General features: G+C 40.5%; 1 protein-coding gene across 1 annotated transcript in view; it reads left to right on the top strand.

Moving 5' to 3' along the window:
- The window catches only part of LOC104951676 (protein kinase C-binding protein 1), a 24,313-nt gene extending 11,444 nt beyond the window's left edge, over positions 1-12,869 (top strand). Inside the window, 16 exon segments of the mRNA XM_010778399.1 lie at positions 5,907-6,035; positions 6,266-6,358; positions 6,464-6,551; positions 6,631-6,686; positions 6,788-6,865; positions 6,959-7,074; positions 7,195-7,670; positions 7,951-8,067; positions 8,186-8,353; positions 8,706-9,203; positions 9,751-10,209; positions 10,318-10,460; positions 10,558-10,638; positions 10,717-10,795; positions 10,906-11,145; positions 11,657-12,869. Coding sequence (XP_010776701.1) covers positions 5,907-6,035; positions 6,266-6,358; positions 6,464-6,551; positions 6,631-6,686; positions 6,788-6,865; positions 6,959-7,074; positions 7,195-7,670; positions 7,951-8,067; positions 8,186-8,353; positions 8,706-9,203; positions 9,751-10,209; positions 10,318-10,460; positions 10,558-10,638; positions 10,717-10,795; positions 10,906-11,145; positions 11,657-11,838 — 3,003 coding nt within the window. The 3' untranslated portion in view covers positions 11,839-12,869.
- The last annotated feature ends 3,372 nt before the right edge of the window (positions 12,870-16,241 follow it).

The following is a 16,241-nucleotide window of genomic DNA, read 5'->3' on the forward strand; positions in this document are numbered from 1 at the left end:
TTTCCTACTTCTCTCGTCTCTTTATTACCTCAGATTGTATAGAAGTCTATGAGGAAATGTTCCTACTTTCTCTCTCTCTCTCTCTTTCTTTATTACCTCAGATTTGTAGAGAAGTCTATGAGGAAATGTTCCTACTTCTCTCTTTATTTATTAACTCAGTTAAACATTTTCCCGACAGGTTCATGGTCTCAATCTGTAGTTTAAAGTATTCTTCAATACTGCAAGATGTTCACTTAGTAAATGATGGTTAATTTAGGAGTAAAATTGACGATAAAGCAGTGTAGTTTTAGGGGCGAGGTCATTTACTTTCTAAAGGTTGCTACCACAATGTTGTCCATGTTTTTTGTCTTGCATCTTAACCTTAAAAATTGTTTTTTTCTTCATCAAAAGTGACTTTGCATAACACATCTTGTTCATAGATTGCTCCGGTCTTTCCTGTCACTTCTAGTTGCAAAAGCCAAAAATTTCGCCGGCCAAAACGTCAAACTAATGGGCTCAAAAACTCTAGTCCACAAACCAACTGGTAACCATCACTAAGAATACGTCCACTTCCTATATTAAGTCATCCCACCTCAGACCTCTGGAAATTATGTTGGGAAGGAATATGTAAAATGTTTTCTGTTTCCTTCGCGTCGAAAGGAGCCAGTTGAGGTGGTTCGGGCACCTAGTTAGGATGCCACCGGGCGCTCCCTAGGGAGGTGTTCCAGGCACGTCCAGCTGGAGCTGGAGGACCAAGGGGTAGACTAGAAACCAGGTGGAGGGATGATATCTCTTCGCTGGCCTGGGAGCGCCTGGGATCCCCCGTCAGAGCTGGTTGATGTGGCCAGGGAAAAGAAAGTTTGGGGCTCTCTGCTGGAACTGCTACCTCCGCGACCCGACCACGGATAAGCGGGAGAAGATGGATGGATGGTTTTCTGCAGAAACATGTTTTAACCATGGTTTGTTCTAATACAATGAATATCATATCTACCCAGAGACAGCATGGGAACATTTATCCTATGCCTCTTGGATTAAATACCAAGACCTTCATATTATTTTAATTAAAGGATATGCATGGTTGTAGTTTTGAATGGGGATTCGATATGACCCACCACCAGCATACACAACACCAAAAATAAAAATACAGATATTTTTCCTTGCAATGCACCGCTGGTTGTCAAAAGCAATAAATCAACAATAAACTTGGCCTCCATGTGCTTCTTTGAACATGTCATCTACAGCAAATGGTGCTTGACCACCCAGCAGTTGCCCTATGGAGGGTCTCAACGCTAATGCACAAACAAATACTGTTGTCATTCTTCAGTAACTCTTTTGGGGATGTTTTAGGTTCATTGCGGGCAAATATTTGAAGTAGCGGACCTGGCAATGCTTGTTTACCCTGGACATTTATAATCTGGATATCTATCAAAACCGCTGCTGGTTTATAGTCTGATTTCAAGTCAAGGTTGTGTATTGATTTATGGCTGAGATTCGAGGACAAGTAGCAACCTTGTTCTGCCAGCAGCTGAAAAGAAGGGGCCTATGGGCCTCAGCTGAGGGGCTAAATGTTAAAAAAAAGTGCCCTACCTCCCTCCCACCCATGTGAAAACCATCCCAGAGGTTTGGAAGTGTCTATGAGAAAGTAATGGGAGGAAATAAAGAAAGGCGGTATTGTTAAGGAAAACAAACCTTGCTTCCTTTGTCCTCGTCAGGGATTCCTCTGTGGGAATTACTACCTGGATGTTGGTCATTAACTGCACATCACTATACATTTGACAAAACCAGATAGATTAGATAAGCATTAAGCAGCCCATCTCTCACTTCCAAATATAAGCCAGTGTAACGTCAAGACCAAGCCAATAAAACTATTGTTGCTTTATTCCATTATTATATCCATTATAATGGATTTAGCTTTCGCAACCTCAGCATCAGAAATCAGTTCAATTCAATTGAACTGAATTCAAGATTCAAGGCTTTCATTGTCATTTGTACAGAGCTACAGTGTAGTTGAAAATCTGAGGTCCCAGGCTCCTCCAACAGTGCAACACAATAAAACATAAAATAGTGGAAGTAAATACAATGAAATAGAAGTAGTGCCAAAAGAGTCTACAAGTGATACATCCTTTGTAAGTTGCAAACAGGTGAATGTTAAAGTTGCACAAAATGTTTGACCCCGATAAGCTGGAGTCAGAAGTGCCAACTATCACGCTAAATCTACAAATAGTTTTCTCAAAAGCAAGTGGAGCAAAGCACAGCTACAAGGTGAGTGAATGCCAACTCAGAGGGGGATAAAGTGTGTGGGTGTGCGTGTGCGTGTGTGTGTGTGTGTGTGTGTGTGTGTGTGTGTGTGTGTGTGTGTGTGTGTGTGTGTGTGTGTGTGTGTGTGTGTGTGTCGTTGCTGTTTGGGTTCAGAAGCTGCCATGATGCATTCAATGAAACATCTGTGATGGGAGTTTCCCATTTGATAAACTCAATGACCCACTGGCCTGCAAGTTGTCCAACCCCAGAAGTAAGCTGCTATCCTTTATATGAAACACCTTTATTTATATTTGGGGGAAATAGCAGCCAAGGTTTGACCCTAAAATATTTTGTATCAACAGCAAATCACAGCTAAAGAGTTTCTTCATCTACCGCAGTTTACTACCATGGAATCCATTCGAAGTATGATATCTTACCAAAGTTACTTTTTGTATTTCTTCCAACAATCATAAGCAATCAGTGCGCCTGTAAGCCCCAACAATGCAGAAACTTAAGGATAAAAAACTAGGCAACTTGTTTAGGTTTAGAGAAAACATGGATGTATTAAAATAACTGAATATACAAGTTGCTCGGTGGCATTTAAAGCCAACATTTCTTGACTCTCGAAAATTAAAATTACCAAGATCTTCTCTGGATCTTTCGGAGATCGTCCGTATCCTTTTGGCTCAAGTTAGTTAACTTCAAAGAAAACTATACGCTGATTTGCAGATGTCTCTTTCTCAATGTAAGTGTTTATGACCCAATGGAATCACATATATGACCCAGAAGTTGTAGTACCTAGGTTTAGCCATTACAAAAGTGACTTCAATGCCTAGGAAACTTCATAGGAGTTTGCCAAAAAATGCAAATATGAACTTCGGGTTTCATATGGGAAACAAACATCAGTCAGATTGGTGAAAGTCCAGAGTGTTGGACCTGCCCATTCACATTGGCAGACTTTAGAGCTCTTTATACTACATTGCATACAATATTGAGGTTATATACAAATACTAGAACGTTTTACAGGCGTACAAGAACAGCCCGAGCCATTACAACTTAGCCCTTTAAGGTCTTTCCCATTGTTCAGTGACATGATGTGGTAAAGGAAGAGTTTGTTTCACATTACTATCTGAGAAGTCAGGCCAGTTCCACTTCTGAGACTCATGTAGAAACGTCCTTGAGGGTTTTTTGTGGCTGTCCTGCTCCACGCTGCTTTATGAGAGCACATGCTGTTGTCTTTACGTTGAAACTTTTAACAACATCTCTGCAACCAAGCCTTCAAAGTGACAGCCAGCCTTGAAGTTAATCCTTGGAGTGAAAGCACAGGGTGGGCACAGACTGATGGAATTCGGTTGAGCAAAACAAGGACCAGAAGAAGAAGATTCCAAAGCTAACACTTTCCATTCATCACTAAATCAGTCCGACAGTTGAACCAGTAGCTCAGGGCGAAGAGGTGAGATTAGGAGGCCACAAATCACAGCTAGTAATTCAGAGCACATTAGCAGACAGACGCTGAACTAAAAGACGGTGTTAAGAACAACGTAAATGAAAAACACCTGTTCAGTCCAGGTTTGAAACCCGACCGCAACACCAGAACAAAGTGGTGTGATGGTAGTGATCTAACAAAGTGTGGTGTAAACCTTAAAACACTTCACCGTGCCATCTGAAAAGACCCTCTCAGATGTACTGCTTCTACGGCGGTTCCCACTGGTTAATAAGCGCTGCAGAAACATCTGGGTTCACTGACACAGCCTGTTCGTAAAGGACGCAATCGCCGCCATGTTATCAACAAAACTCATGTACAAGTGAAGATGGATTTGTCTTGTGAATACTCCCCTGACAGGCTTTAGAAAACCAGCCATCTGCCAGGACTCATTCCCTTTAGCATTGTAGTGAACACATTGTTGTGAGAAGCTTGGAGGAAGCCGAGCTAGTTGATAAATGGCTCCGTTAATCTGAAGATATAATATTTACGATGCTGTGATTTCTCTGCATTATTTGCACTCTGTAGTGATATGCTAATAACTTAGTGAAATGAAAACCACTTGGTAATCAAAGAGCTGCCAGGAGAGTAAACCCATCTTCATTAAATCACTAAACTATATTTAAAGTGACTCACATCCTGTATCTTCCAAAATGTGGAGAGTAAAAACACACTGACAGAGATTTGAGCCATTGTCTATGAAATATTAGCTTAACTATCAAAACAAGATAACAAAAAGAGACCAAACGGACAATAATTCATCACAACTGGAGCTCATTTAACTTTAAAACATGGCAAATGTCCAGATGAAGTCCACCAGTAAATTGGCTAAATTCAGAAAACCCCACTTCCTGTCTTCATTTGGCCCACACCAAAAGAACCATGATAATCTGACATGTAAATAAGAGGGATGGAAATTGAACACACCTGTAAATATACATCCTTCCCTTGACAGCTAATATAGCTCAGATATCCTGAGTAAGAGAGAACAGACGCACTTTGAAATGTTTGTTTTTGAAGCGCTCGGGATACAGAAGAGGCTCAGATTTACAGGAGTGAAATGGATTTGGACAGAAAAAGAGAAAGCATGACGGTTTTGAGGAGCAAGAAGAAAGAAAGGACGCACTTTAAAAGGTTAATCGTCTTCATGGACATCAAAGTTAGTCTCTTGCTTGCAGGGTTTCTTTACGTCCATCAAACAAGCTAGTTTTCCAAAGTGGCCTAATGGGAGTTATTATTGCCTTGATGTACTACGAGCTGTCCATTTTTAACAGCTATAACATCACAGTTAAAGGCCAATCTAATTACCTAATTACGTCATTATCTCATCCTATCGTTATGCAAGAAGTGTTGAAAGAAAACGTGAAGACCGTTCAATGCACTTCTAAAAAAGCAGTCCATAGAGACCCTGAATACTTGTTTTGATAGGTGTAAGGCAACCATGTCAACATTGTGAATGATTCCATATAAGATTATTTATTATATGCAAAATAAGGATGTTTTTTAAATAAAGTGACTTACTTAAAGGCTTGGCTTTAAGTTGGCAGTGTCAATCTGTCACGCAAACATATCTTAATTGGTGGATATCTATATACGTTTTCACTTTACTGGGAAAAGTCCATGGACGCGGGAAGGGGGGGGTGCTGAGGGGGCTGCAGCACCCCAGGAAACGATGACCGAAAAGTGCAGAAAACGTTTTCGGACCCTTGCAGCGTAATTCGTTCGTACACAACGCTCCATGAAGAGACACCGGAGGTTGTGATCACCTCGGNACGTGTATGTGTGTGGCTGTACAAAAACGATTGTGGCAAGGCACAATCTTGCTTGCTTAGTAGACAAAACGGGTGTCAGACTATGTGCCATGAGCAGCTTCAGGGACACAAGGACAAATTGGTGAAATAACTGCCTTTTTGTTTTGGCTGATTCAAAAAACCTTAGCCCTACATGACACATGGTGCGACACTCGGCAAGCTTATTGCTCACACTGCAAGTTTTAAAGATGTTAGATATTGAACATTTTGATCAGCTTCTTAATATTCAGGCAAATTTACTACGGTCTTCTTTTCATTGGAACAATCTAAAAATCAAAATATACAAGCTAAATCAAAACAAAACATTTAAATCAGACTGTTTATTGGTATCCTGTTCTTGTAATTGGTGTTTGATGATTTCATTATGTGTTCTTCGTGTCATTATTAAAAAAAAGTGTATTTTGTTGCAGAAAATAACGGTTGCTGAATGCATCGAAACCCAGAGCAAGGCAATGACATTGCTCACAATAGAACAACTCTCCTATTTGCTCAAATTCGCACTTCAAAAGATTAAACAGCCTGGGGTAAGACCTGTAAAGATCCATTGTATGCTGCTTTAATAAGAATAAGAATAAGAATGTGTTTTTTATAAAGCCCCTGAGGCAAATCTGTGATATTGTTAGATAAAAATAGAAATGAATTGACTTTAAGTGACATTTATATTCAAACATAAAAGTCCAGGACATGCATCAGACATCTAACATTGGCTAATGTATGCGTCTCCTTTTTTTTTTTTTTTGTCCTCGGTGAGCAGACTGAACCTTTTCTGAAGCCTGTTTCTCTGGAACAGCACCCGGATTATGCAGAGTACATTTTCCACGCCATGGACCTGTCAACTTTAGAAAAGGTAACTTTGAATTGAAATTAAAACAAACATAGAACCATTCTTAGGCTCCGATTTTATAATGAATACTTATTTTCTTTAATCTTGTTTTTTTTCTCTTTTTAATAGAATATCAAAAAGAAAATGTATGGCTGCACTGAAGCCTTTCTTGCTGACATGAAATGGATTTTACACAACTGCATAATCTATAACGGAGGTAAGCTAATTTCATATACCACGAATCACCCTATTCAACACATTTAAACCATTAAATTAAGATGGTGATTTGATTCCAGGCAATCACAAATTAACAGCAACTGCTAAAGTCATCATCAAGATTTGTGAACATGAGGTAAGGAGCTTTACTAATTTAATAGTTGCAAATATTCCATAAATATTTGTGCTTTAATCATTAATTGGATATCTGTTTTCCATTTTCTACATATTTTTTAGATGAATGAGATTGAAGTGTGTCCAGAGTGCTACCTGTCTTCATGCCAAAAAAGAGACAACTGGTTTTGTGAGCCATGTGTAGGTCCTTACATCTTGAGCAGTATATGAATACAGTTAAGTTCTGAATTTAGAGATGTCAGGCACTGACTTATCCTGCTTTGTCCCCAATAGAGTCCACCCCACCCTCTGGTCTGGGCTAAGCTAAAGGGCTTTCCCTTCTGGCCAGCAAAAGCACTTAGAGAAAAGGACGGGCAGGTAGATGCACGTTTCTTCGGGCAACATGACAGGTAAGAGAAGCGTTTCAGCATTGTCGAGGAACTTTGCTCTATGTATATGAATTTGGGAAACATCTAAAGCCCAGATAAACATCCCGGTTATTCTAATTTTTTAATTGTGCTTGTATGTAGGGCCTGGGTACCCATCAACAACTGCTACCTCATGTCCAAAGAGATCCCTTTCTCTGTGAAGAAGACAAAGAGCATTTTCAACAGTGCCATGCAGGAGATGGAAGTCTATGTGGAAAACATTAGCAAGAAATTTGGGGTCTTCAACTATGCACCCTTCCGGACTCCCTACACGCCCAACAACCAGCTACAGATGCTGCTGGACCCCTCCAACCCCAGTGCTGGGACAGTGAAGACAGAGAAACAAGACAAACTCCGCTTCAACTTCGATATAACTGCGTCTCCTAAAATGGTCCTGGGCAAGAGTTCCACACCCAGTGGCATGAGCCGGAGGGTCTCAATGACAGACATGCCTCGGTCTCCCATGAGCACCAACTCCTCGGTTCACACGGGGTCGGATGGGGAGCAGGAAATGGAAAAGCACAGCAGGAATCCCGGCTTCCACTACAGCACTGGAGAGGAGTCAATGGACTGTACTGGTAATTACATGTTAAAGGGACTATAATCTATTTTTTATATGAGCAATTTATCAAAGATATTTCAAAACAGCGTGTTGGTAGCAAGATACTACAAATCTCCAAAATAAATGCATTCATCAGGTGGCTAGAAACACATCTTAGAATGGAGGATGATGTTGCTCTATAACTGCTGTGATTATTAACCAGACAAGCCATGAAGTTCAAATGTTCAATAAGCAACTCTTTGTCATGAGTGGAATGATGGCATTTTTTAAACAATTTTTAACATTTGTAATTACAGCATCTCCTATGTCAGGGAAGATGGGTCCTGCAGGCAGCCCGAAGCCCTTTAACCCTGGACTAGTGCCCAAGCAGGAGAGGACTGCAGGGACAGGCGGTATCCTCAATCTAAACCTGGGTCAGTACCAACAGTAACTGTAATCATGTTATCATGAAGACCAATATTAAACACATCATCATCATCATTATTGCGCTCATGTTGTGCTTAAACTGAACATTTACCTCTGTCTCCTCAGACCGGGTGAAGGCTGAGATGGATCTGAAGGAGCTGAGTGAGACCGTGCAACAACAACAACAACAGCAGCAGCAGCAACAACAACAGGGGGGCTCAGCTTCCCTCCCCACCCCAAAGAGGTCCATCAGGAGCCTGGACAAGACCATTGAGAGTTGCAAGGCACAGCTCGGTACATACACAATTACCTTTGGGATATTTTAAGCACAGAGCTTTATTCTTTTACTCAACAAGAACAATATTTCAGTTTTTGTGTAGTCTATTAGCAAGAAGAATGTTTTATTTATAGTTTGAATATGATATATATGCAATATTTCATGGGATACATTTGGGAGGATTTACCCAAAAAACATAAAACAAGAATCTTTCAGAGATACTGTGACTGCTACTGATTTAGTACTGGTGTCAGGCTACTACCAAAGAAAATGATCTTATATTCTTTATTACACAGTCTGACGGAGACAAAGTACACCGTTCTTTGCTATACTTTTAAAGTAGTTAAGAATATTCGCTTCTCCATACAGGTATAGATGAGATCTCTGAAGACGTATACAAAGGTGTGGATCACAGCGACTCAGAGGACTCTGAGAAATCGGACTCAAGTGACAGCGAGTATCTCAGCGACGAGGAACACAAGCCAAAGATCTCCGCCCAGGACGACAAGGACAAAGCAGAGAGAAAAAGGCCCAAAGCAAGCGCCGACGGAGAGAGTAAGGAGGGAGTTACGAGGACAGTGGATAAAGCCACTCCTGAACCCATGCTCAAAGACAAGCACGGTAACAACGGCCTAGTGAGGGACCTCCAGGAGAAGCCCAGAACGCTTCAGCCTCTCGCTGACAAACCCAAAGCCCCAGAGGAGGGCAGAGGAGCTGCTGCCACATCATCAGCTGAGCAGGACTCTGACTCTGAAAGAGAGCTGGTGATCGACCTGGGAGACGAACATGGAGGCCGCGACTCAAAGAGGGCGAGGAGAGAGCCAGGAGCCAAAACTCTCAAAGAGCCCAATGTCGCCAAGCTGGAAGGTGAGGCCTTATAGATAGCTATCTTGTCCTCAGGCTAATGTCTGAGCCAGTTGGTCCTGTTTTTCTTATTTATACATTCCGTGTATTAGTGATGTGCGTTTGGTAAATTGCAATCGATAACTTATGGTCCCCCTTTTCTTAAAAATACTATTTATAAAATGTCTTTATTCTCAAACAAACAACCTTTATCAGAAATATAAATTGTCAAATTACAAAATTCGCACAAATCTGGCAAACGGTTAACCTTTCCGAAATTCGTGAAACATACGTTTTAAATACTAAAAGTATTCTGTTATCTCTCAGTGCAGCTCATGTTGGAGCCACAAAGGCTTTATCCAACAATCTTTAGACATGGACATTGAAAATGTACACGGGAACTCTTATCTATTTTACTCATTACAAATAATATCCTGTTAATTTAATTGTTGGTCTTCAAAAGTGGCTCCAAGTCTAGTTCCTCAATCAACCCTGTTGGGTTTAAATTGACCACAGTAGAAATCCATAATGCCTCACACTTATGGAGAAATATTATTTTATTTTTGCTCAGGTAAACTGTCTTCATCAGCTGCAGCATCTGCTCCATCACGGGAGGCCGCCTCTAACCTAAAAGACTCTTTACAACCGGCCATCACAGCAGCCCTCAACCTTGTTTCCACTGCAGCTTCTGGTCAGCCCAGTGCTGCCACAGCCTCCAGTGGATCCACCAGTGCACCCTCTCCTGCCACCTCGGCCTCCACAACATCGCCAGTACCTGCAGCTGTAAAGAAACAGCGCCCTCTACTGCCTAAAGAAGCCGCTCAGGCCGTGCAGAAGGCGGTGGTTTGGAATCCAACCAAGTTCCAGACGTCCTCTCAGAAGTGGCACATGCAGAAGGTTCAGAGGCAGCAGCAGCATGAGGAGCCGGCAGCCGTGCAGTCCCCGGCTCAGAGTCCGGGGCAAACACAAAGCCCACAGCAGCTGCAGAACTCCTCAAGTACCCGCTATCAGACCCGACAGGCAGCCAAGGGTATATACACCAGCATAATCATTCACCTGAACATTACACCAAAAATAATGAGATATAAGAGGATAAAAAGATGATTGATTTCCCTTTTCTATCCTCTACTCCCTACAGGGCAAAAGGACGTACCTCAGAGTACTTCCTTGTCGACAGCTGCCCAGGTCACAGGGAGCTCCTCTTCTTTCAGTTCAGGAGACGTGCAGATCCCTACAGGCTCAGCCGATGTGGCTGCTGACATAACCAAATACACAAACAAAGTAATTTTGACAATTTTACTTCATATTAATAATATAACTTCTCTGCCACCTTCACTTTAACTGTGTACTAATATCAAAATGTTCCTAAATCTTGCAGATGATGGATTCGATAAAAGGGACAATGACTGAAATCTACAACGATCTGTCCAAAAGCACATCAGGAAACACCATTGCTGAGGTAAATTCACGGCATATAGACCAATGCTTGTCATGCAAATACTTGGCAAGTTTTAATCTCTGTTTATTTTTGCCACAGATCCGGCGGTTAAGAATAGAGATTGAGAAGCTGCAGTGGCTGCATCAACAAGAGTTGTCTGAGATGAAACACAATCTTGGTAAGATTCTAGCAATATGTCGTCACACCTCTGAGAGTGGATTTACTACTGAATCAGTCTTTTCATCAATATTTTATGAATACTGTTTTTTGTGTCTTTCTTAAATGTAGAACTGACAATGGCAGAGATGAGGCAGAGTCTCGAGCAGGAAAGAGAACGTTTGGTGGCGGAGGTAAAAAAGCAGACAGAGTTGGAAAAGCAGCAAGCGGTGGACGAGACCAAAAAGAAACAGTGGTGCGCTAACTGCAGGAAGGAGGCCATCTTCTACTGCTGCTGGAACACCAGTTACTGCGATTACCCCTGCCAGCAAGCACACTGGCCTGAACACATGAAGTCCTGCACGCAGTCAGGTAGGCAAGCATGGATGATCCAAAATGGAAGTTTCAGCCACAAACACAATACGGACGGTGTTAAAGTAAGAGATTTAATATCAGTAAACACAATAAAATCAGAAATATAATGCACATTCAAGTTTTGTCTAACCTTTTAAAAAGTACTGGTAATAATAATCAACATATATATTTTTAGAATCGTACTTCAATGGCCCTCATTGGAACTTCTATTTTATCTCTGTCATTCTTCCTAAAAACTAATCGCAAATTGTCACGTATTCACCAATTCCTATCATCCTGAGCTCATCCTGAGCACTCATTAGTTAAAAGGCCTTTCAAACCTACTGAAAAGAGTACAGTGTCGGCTTGCAATAACAAATACAGATAGCTTACCTCATCATTATTTTTTTATAGACAGTCTTGCCACTGACGCAAGCTGTGGGGTAAGAGGCAAATTCTGCAGACATCACAAACACATATACAGTACATTGTCAATGTTCTCATTTTTATATTTTATTTTTTCTTCCAGCCTCAGCTTCTCAGCAGGAACCAGAAGCAGAGTCAAACTCCATCCCTTCAGTGAAATCCACAGGCCAATCTCCTCCTGCCACACAGACCCTGACCCCAGGAGCAGGATCCATATCGGACAAAAGCAACTCTCCCACACTTATTGACAAGAGCAAGGACAGTGCTGGCGTTACTGTGACCTAACTGCTACACTACAGATACTCTCGCACACCTTGCATTAACGCTGTGGGGCTTTTTACATCAGACATGTGGCGTCAAACTTGGTGCTGGAAGGCCTTTGTGACAAATCACTTTGATTTTTCCATTCCCATGTGTACATCTGCTTGGTGGACTTTTTTTTATGTTTGGTTCATCTCTCATTCACAGTTTCCATAAGTCGGTGATCAGGTGGATTCACCATGTGAAAGTAGTCTGTCTTGAGAACTAAAATGTGAGATTATACGTTTTCATACTGTAGTTATGTTATAGCTCTGTTACCACTTTGTTTCAACTCTGAACAAGATTGTATCAACCAGCAGAATATTTACACTTCTCAATGCTGCTCTTAGTATTTCACAGCTGTTGTATTTCTTTGAATGGTCTTCATATAATGAGACAAAAACAGCTATTGATAGATATTCATTAATCATTGTGCCATCACAGGTATTTTGAGTTATGCAAGTTCCACCTTTGTTTTAAACCATGTCCGCTTCATGTCATTTAAGATTTTTTGATTAATGCAATGGTAAAAATTATATTTGCAACTATGTCCTCTTCACGTCAGCTGGGGCATTTTTGGCTCATACCAATTTTGTATTGTTGTTCCACATTGTATAGAAAACCTACATAAAAATATCTGTGATTTATAAAAAAAAAAACTAAGACGTGTAAACTGTACAAAGTTTTGTAAGAAAGTACCTGGACAATATTTATAGTGTTATATGTTTTTATAGTATGTTTAAGTAAATCACATTTCTATGTGTCTAAAAAAAAAAGTTATTTGAAAATAAATTACTTCATAATATGAATGTCAGCTCTGAGCGAAGCCTCTGTTTATAACTGATTCTCCAAAGCTGATCCGACTGTCTATAAGAAGGTGGAAAGATAGAAACTGCATTTGGCTGGATATTATTTCCTGTGAGCATGTCTGTTTTGGGCTTGTGTTCGTGTTTACATATTGTACATAAAATAAATGGACTTGTGAAGAAAAAATAAAAGTGCTCTGATCAACCTAACACTGTATGTGCCCCTTGATCATTTAAAATTCTTTATATGGACATTTATATTCCAAACATTCAATCAATTGAAACATTCACTGATTGACTCTTGAGTCTTAAAAAAAATGTTAATAATTCAAATATATGAATAATCAGTGGTATTTTATTCAAACATATACTTTCTATATATACCTATACAAGCAAATGATTGGATAAACAATTATTTAAATAAAGTAATACAAAACATGTTTGGGGGGTAAATGAATAGAAAGTAACAAGTAAAACAAGTCGAACGTTTCTGTCCCAATATTTCACTATTTTTGTTTATTTAAAAAAAAACTCAAGGTGAGTTTCACATGTGTTAATGTTAATATATCTAATATAAATTGAATAGCACTTGAAATGTTTTGGCTCTATGAAACCTGATGTACTTATATGATTCTGTTTTCTTCAAGTTTGTATCTTATTGGTCCAACACACTTATTGTAAGTCGCTTTGGATAAAAGCATCACATCAACTAAATGCAATAATGTAATGTAAGATGATCGATGGCTATGCCATATTTGCGTCTGAACCTTGACAAGTGCATGTTTCAGGCTTATCAATGAACAACAGGAGGGGTCACAGACATAAGACCAGCTGTTAAATAAAGCTCTTCTGACCTTAGCTGGCATGTGGGTATATATTAATGCTGCCCATTATGGGCACAAGCAATTTTCACCCATTTATTAATTATATGTTTTAAATTTGAGTGTTTCCTATCCCCTAAACCTCCAGGGATGAACACAGTTTAATACTGGCAACTTCTTATTATGGGAAATACGAAAACGTCTTTTAGAACTACAATTCCCAGTAGAGACGTGCCATAGAGCATGTTGCGAAACACACAATAGCCAGCATGTGTAGTTCTGGGGGACGGGGTGACGTCAAAATACGAATATCTTAGTCTTGTAAATTTCCCTGTGTCGGTGTAACATATAATTGGGATACCTATCTGCATTGTAGTAGCAACAATAGCAAAATTAAGGTAACCCTTCTGTCAATCTGGGTCTGTTTCGGCTTCCATTCGGGTACATCGCAACTACTTCCGTGGATCGCGGATGACACCAACTACTTGCAAAAAACAGAAACTATTAGCGCGTCAAAATTAGAAGTCACACTTCCACCCGTGGCAATCTACATACACAGAAATGTTAGTATTTGCTACAAAAACCTAACGTGATCCTATCATCATGCAGTTCCTCAATCCTCACTAAAAGCCACGTCATTTCTCCATGGCAGTAAAAAGCTAGCCGCCGCTTAAGTCCTCCGAGTGACAATCGTAACACGAAAAAAAAATTTTGTTTTACTTTTTCTAGTCATTTACTCAAAAAAGGGCAATTATTACGCTTCAAATGTTTATATTCAAGGAACTGTTAACAAAGGACGTTTACTGCGCTAAGCCGGGACTTGGCCAGGCACCGGAATTCTCCGATTCTTGTTTCCTGTCATTTTTTTTTCGTACACCGAAGCTCCGAACTTAGCGGTCACGTTCTATGTTGCAACCAAGGGGTTTTCACCCGACTCGGCATCAAAAACGGGGTCTTACTACGTACCAATGAGGGTACATTACATCTGTTATTAAAAAGGCATTGACGTGGACAAGGGGAGGAGACGGGGGAGGGGGGTGCCTTGAGTTGCAAAGGTTTCTTATACATGTAAGATTGTGAACTTGGAGTTGCGTGTGTAGTGCTACCGTTATACACCCACATTACAAACATTTTAATTGTTGTCCTACATGCCAATACTACGTATTAGTATCAATCAATAATAATATTATCATACGGTTATAACCTACTATCAGTAAAAAAACCACAACTGACTTTATTTGTAACCCAGTTTTAATGGGCGCTTGTGGTTACTTGCCATTGTAGAAACTTGGTTGTGTGTCCCAACTTATTTTTTCTGCAGGAGGGACCTGCAATTCTTGAGTCCGTGATCCTCCAAACTGGTAACGTGCCTGGTTCCTCTGGTCTCCATTTCATAACCATTTATGGAATCAAAAGGTTTTCGTTTCCGTTTACTTTTTTTGTCAGTGATACTTAGACACATTCTCTGTTTTGGAATGGTAGTCCGTTATTGCTGGTTTTGCGTATCTGGACTCTGTAGCCTGTTTCTGGTTTTGGTTTGACTTGTTCCTTGTGACCCTCTGTCCCCTTTAATTTGTGCACTGTTATTTCTGTGTCCACCCCTTGTTAGTCCCCGCTCTGACCTGCGACTACTATGTCTTGTGTCTTCCCTACTGTACGACTTTTGTTAAGTCCTTTAATTTTTGTGCGCGGGTTTCCCTTTGATTGGTGTCTGTCCTATTTGGTGCCTCTTTCTTGGTCTGTATGTGTACTTTCTTTGTAACTGTTCTCTGTCTTTGTGGGTGATGGTCTGTGTGTTTTGTTTTTGCACTGTGTTGTGTTTTCTAGTTACTGTGGACTCCTTTATATACAACCAATGTAAACCATAACGTTTAAGAACGTTTACAAAATCATTTTTGTATAAAAATAACAAACACGAAAATAAACTGTGGCACAGTGGAGTATCAATGAACATTCAGGAAATTATCAAGACGGATTTGCATTACTGCAACTCAGAAGTTCGGTGACGCCGGGAAAGATCTCTCTATCTTATGACCCGTTACTCGTTGGTCCCTTTTATCAGTTTGTCGATTGAAACAATTGTTATGGGATATCACCATGATTTTTCTTGTGGTTGCAAATGGTTATTAAGTTCACGTGTGTATTCATGAAGGATGTCAGTAACGAAACGTAAAGTTAAATTTTCAGTGTGTCTTTCAAATCAAAGCTCTAGTGTGAGTTATTTAGGTCATTGAACTATTAGGTAGGCCCCTCCGACGTGTAGGTCCGACGGCGAACTACGTCTGTTACCGACACGTTAATTTAGGAGTCTGGCACCAGGCTCAGTTGTTAAGTATTTGGTCTCGGTAGGTACTGGTCATTATTCGGGACCACGTATTGTTTCTCAGACGTAATTTGTCTCTTACAACTCAACTGTGTACTCCCCGCCGAGTGACGAAGTGTCTGATTAACGGAGAGTAATCATACTTTCGCACTGTACTACGGCAACATAGTCGTTCCGCCCACCTTGGCAGATTGACATACACCACGCTGGCGGTGGGGAGATAGAAAAGCACAAAGTAAAAAAAAGACATGTATTGAGGAGCACGAACTAAATATCCTAAGTACATCCGGTTCAGTTCATTATTATAAGAGAGGGCGAAGCGAACTGTTGGTAACTATCGGGAGTTTCGAGATACTACCTAAAACTCACACGGGCTCCAATGGGCTGCAGCTTGTTGTGAAACTTTACCCTCCTTGGTTCGTCTACAGGTTCTTGACC

The sequence above is a fragment of the Notothenia coriiceps genome, unplaced genomic scaffold (assembly GCF_000735185.1).
Source record: "Notothenia coriiceps isolate Sejong01 unplaced genomic scaffold, NC01 NC01_scaffold00019001, whole genome shotgun sequence".
Taxonomy (NCBI): Eukaryota; Metazoa; Chordata; class Actinopteri; order Perciformes; family Nototheniidae; genus Notothenia; species Notothenia coriiceps.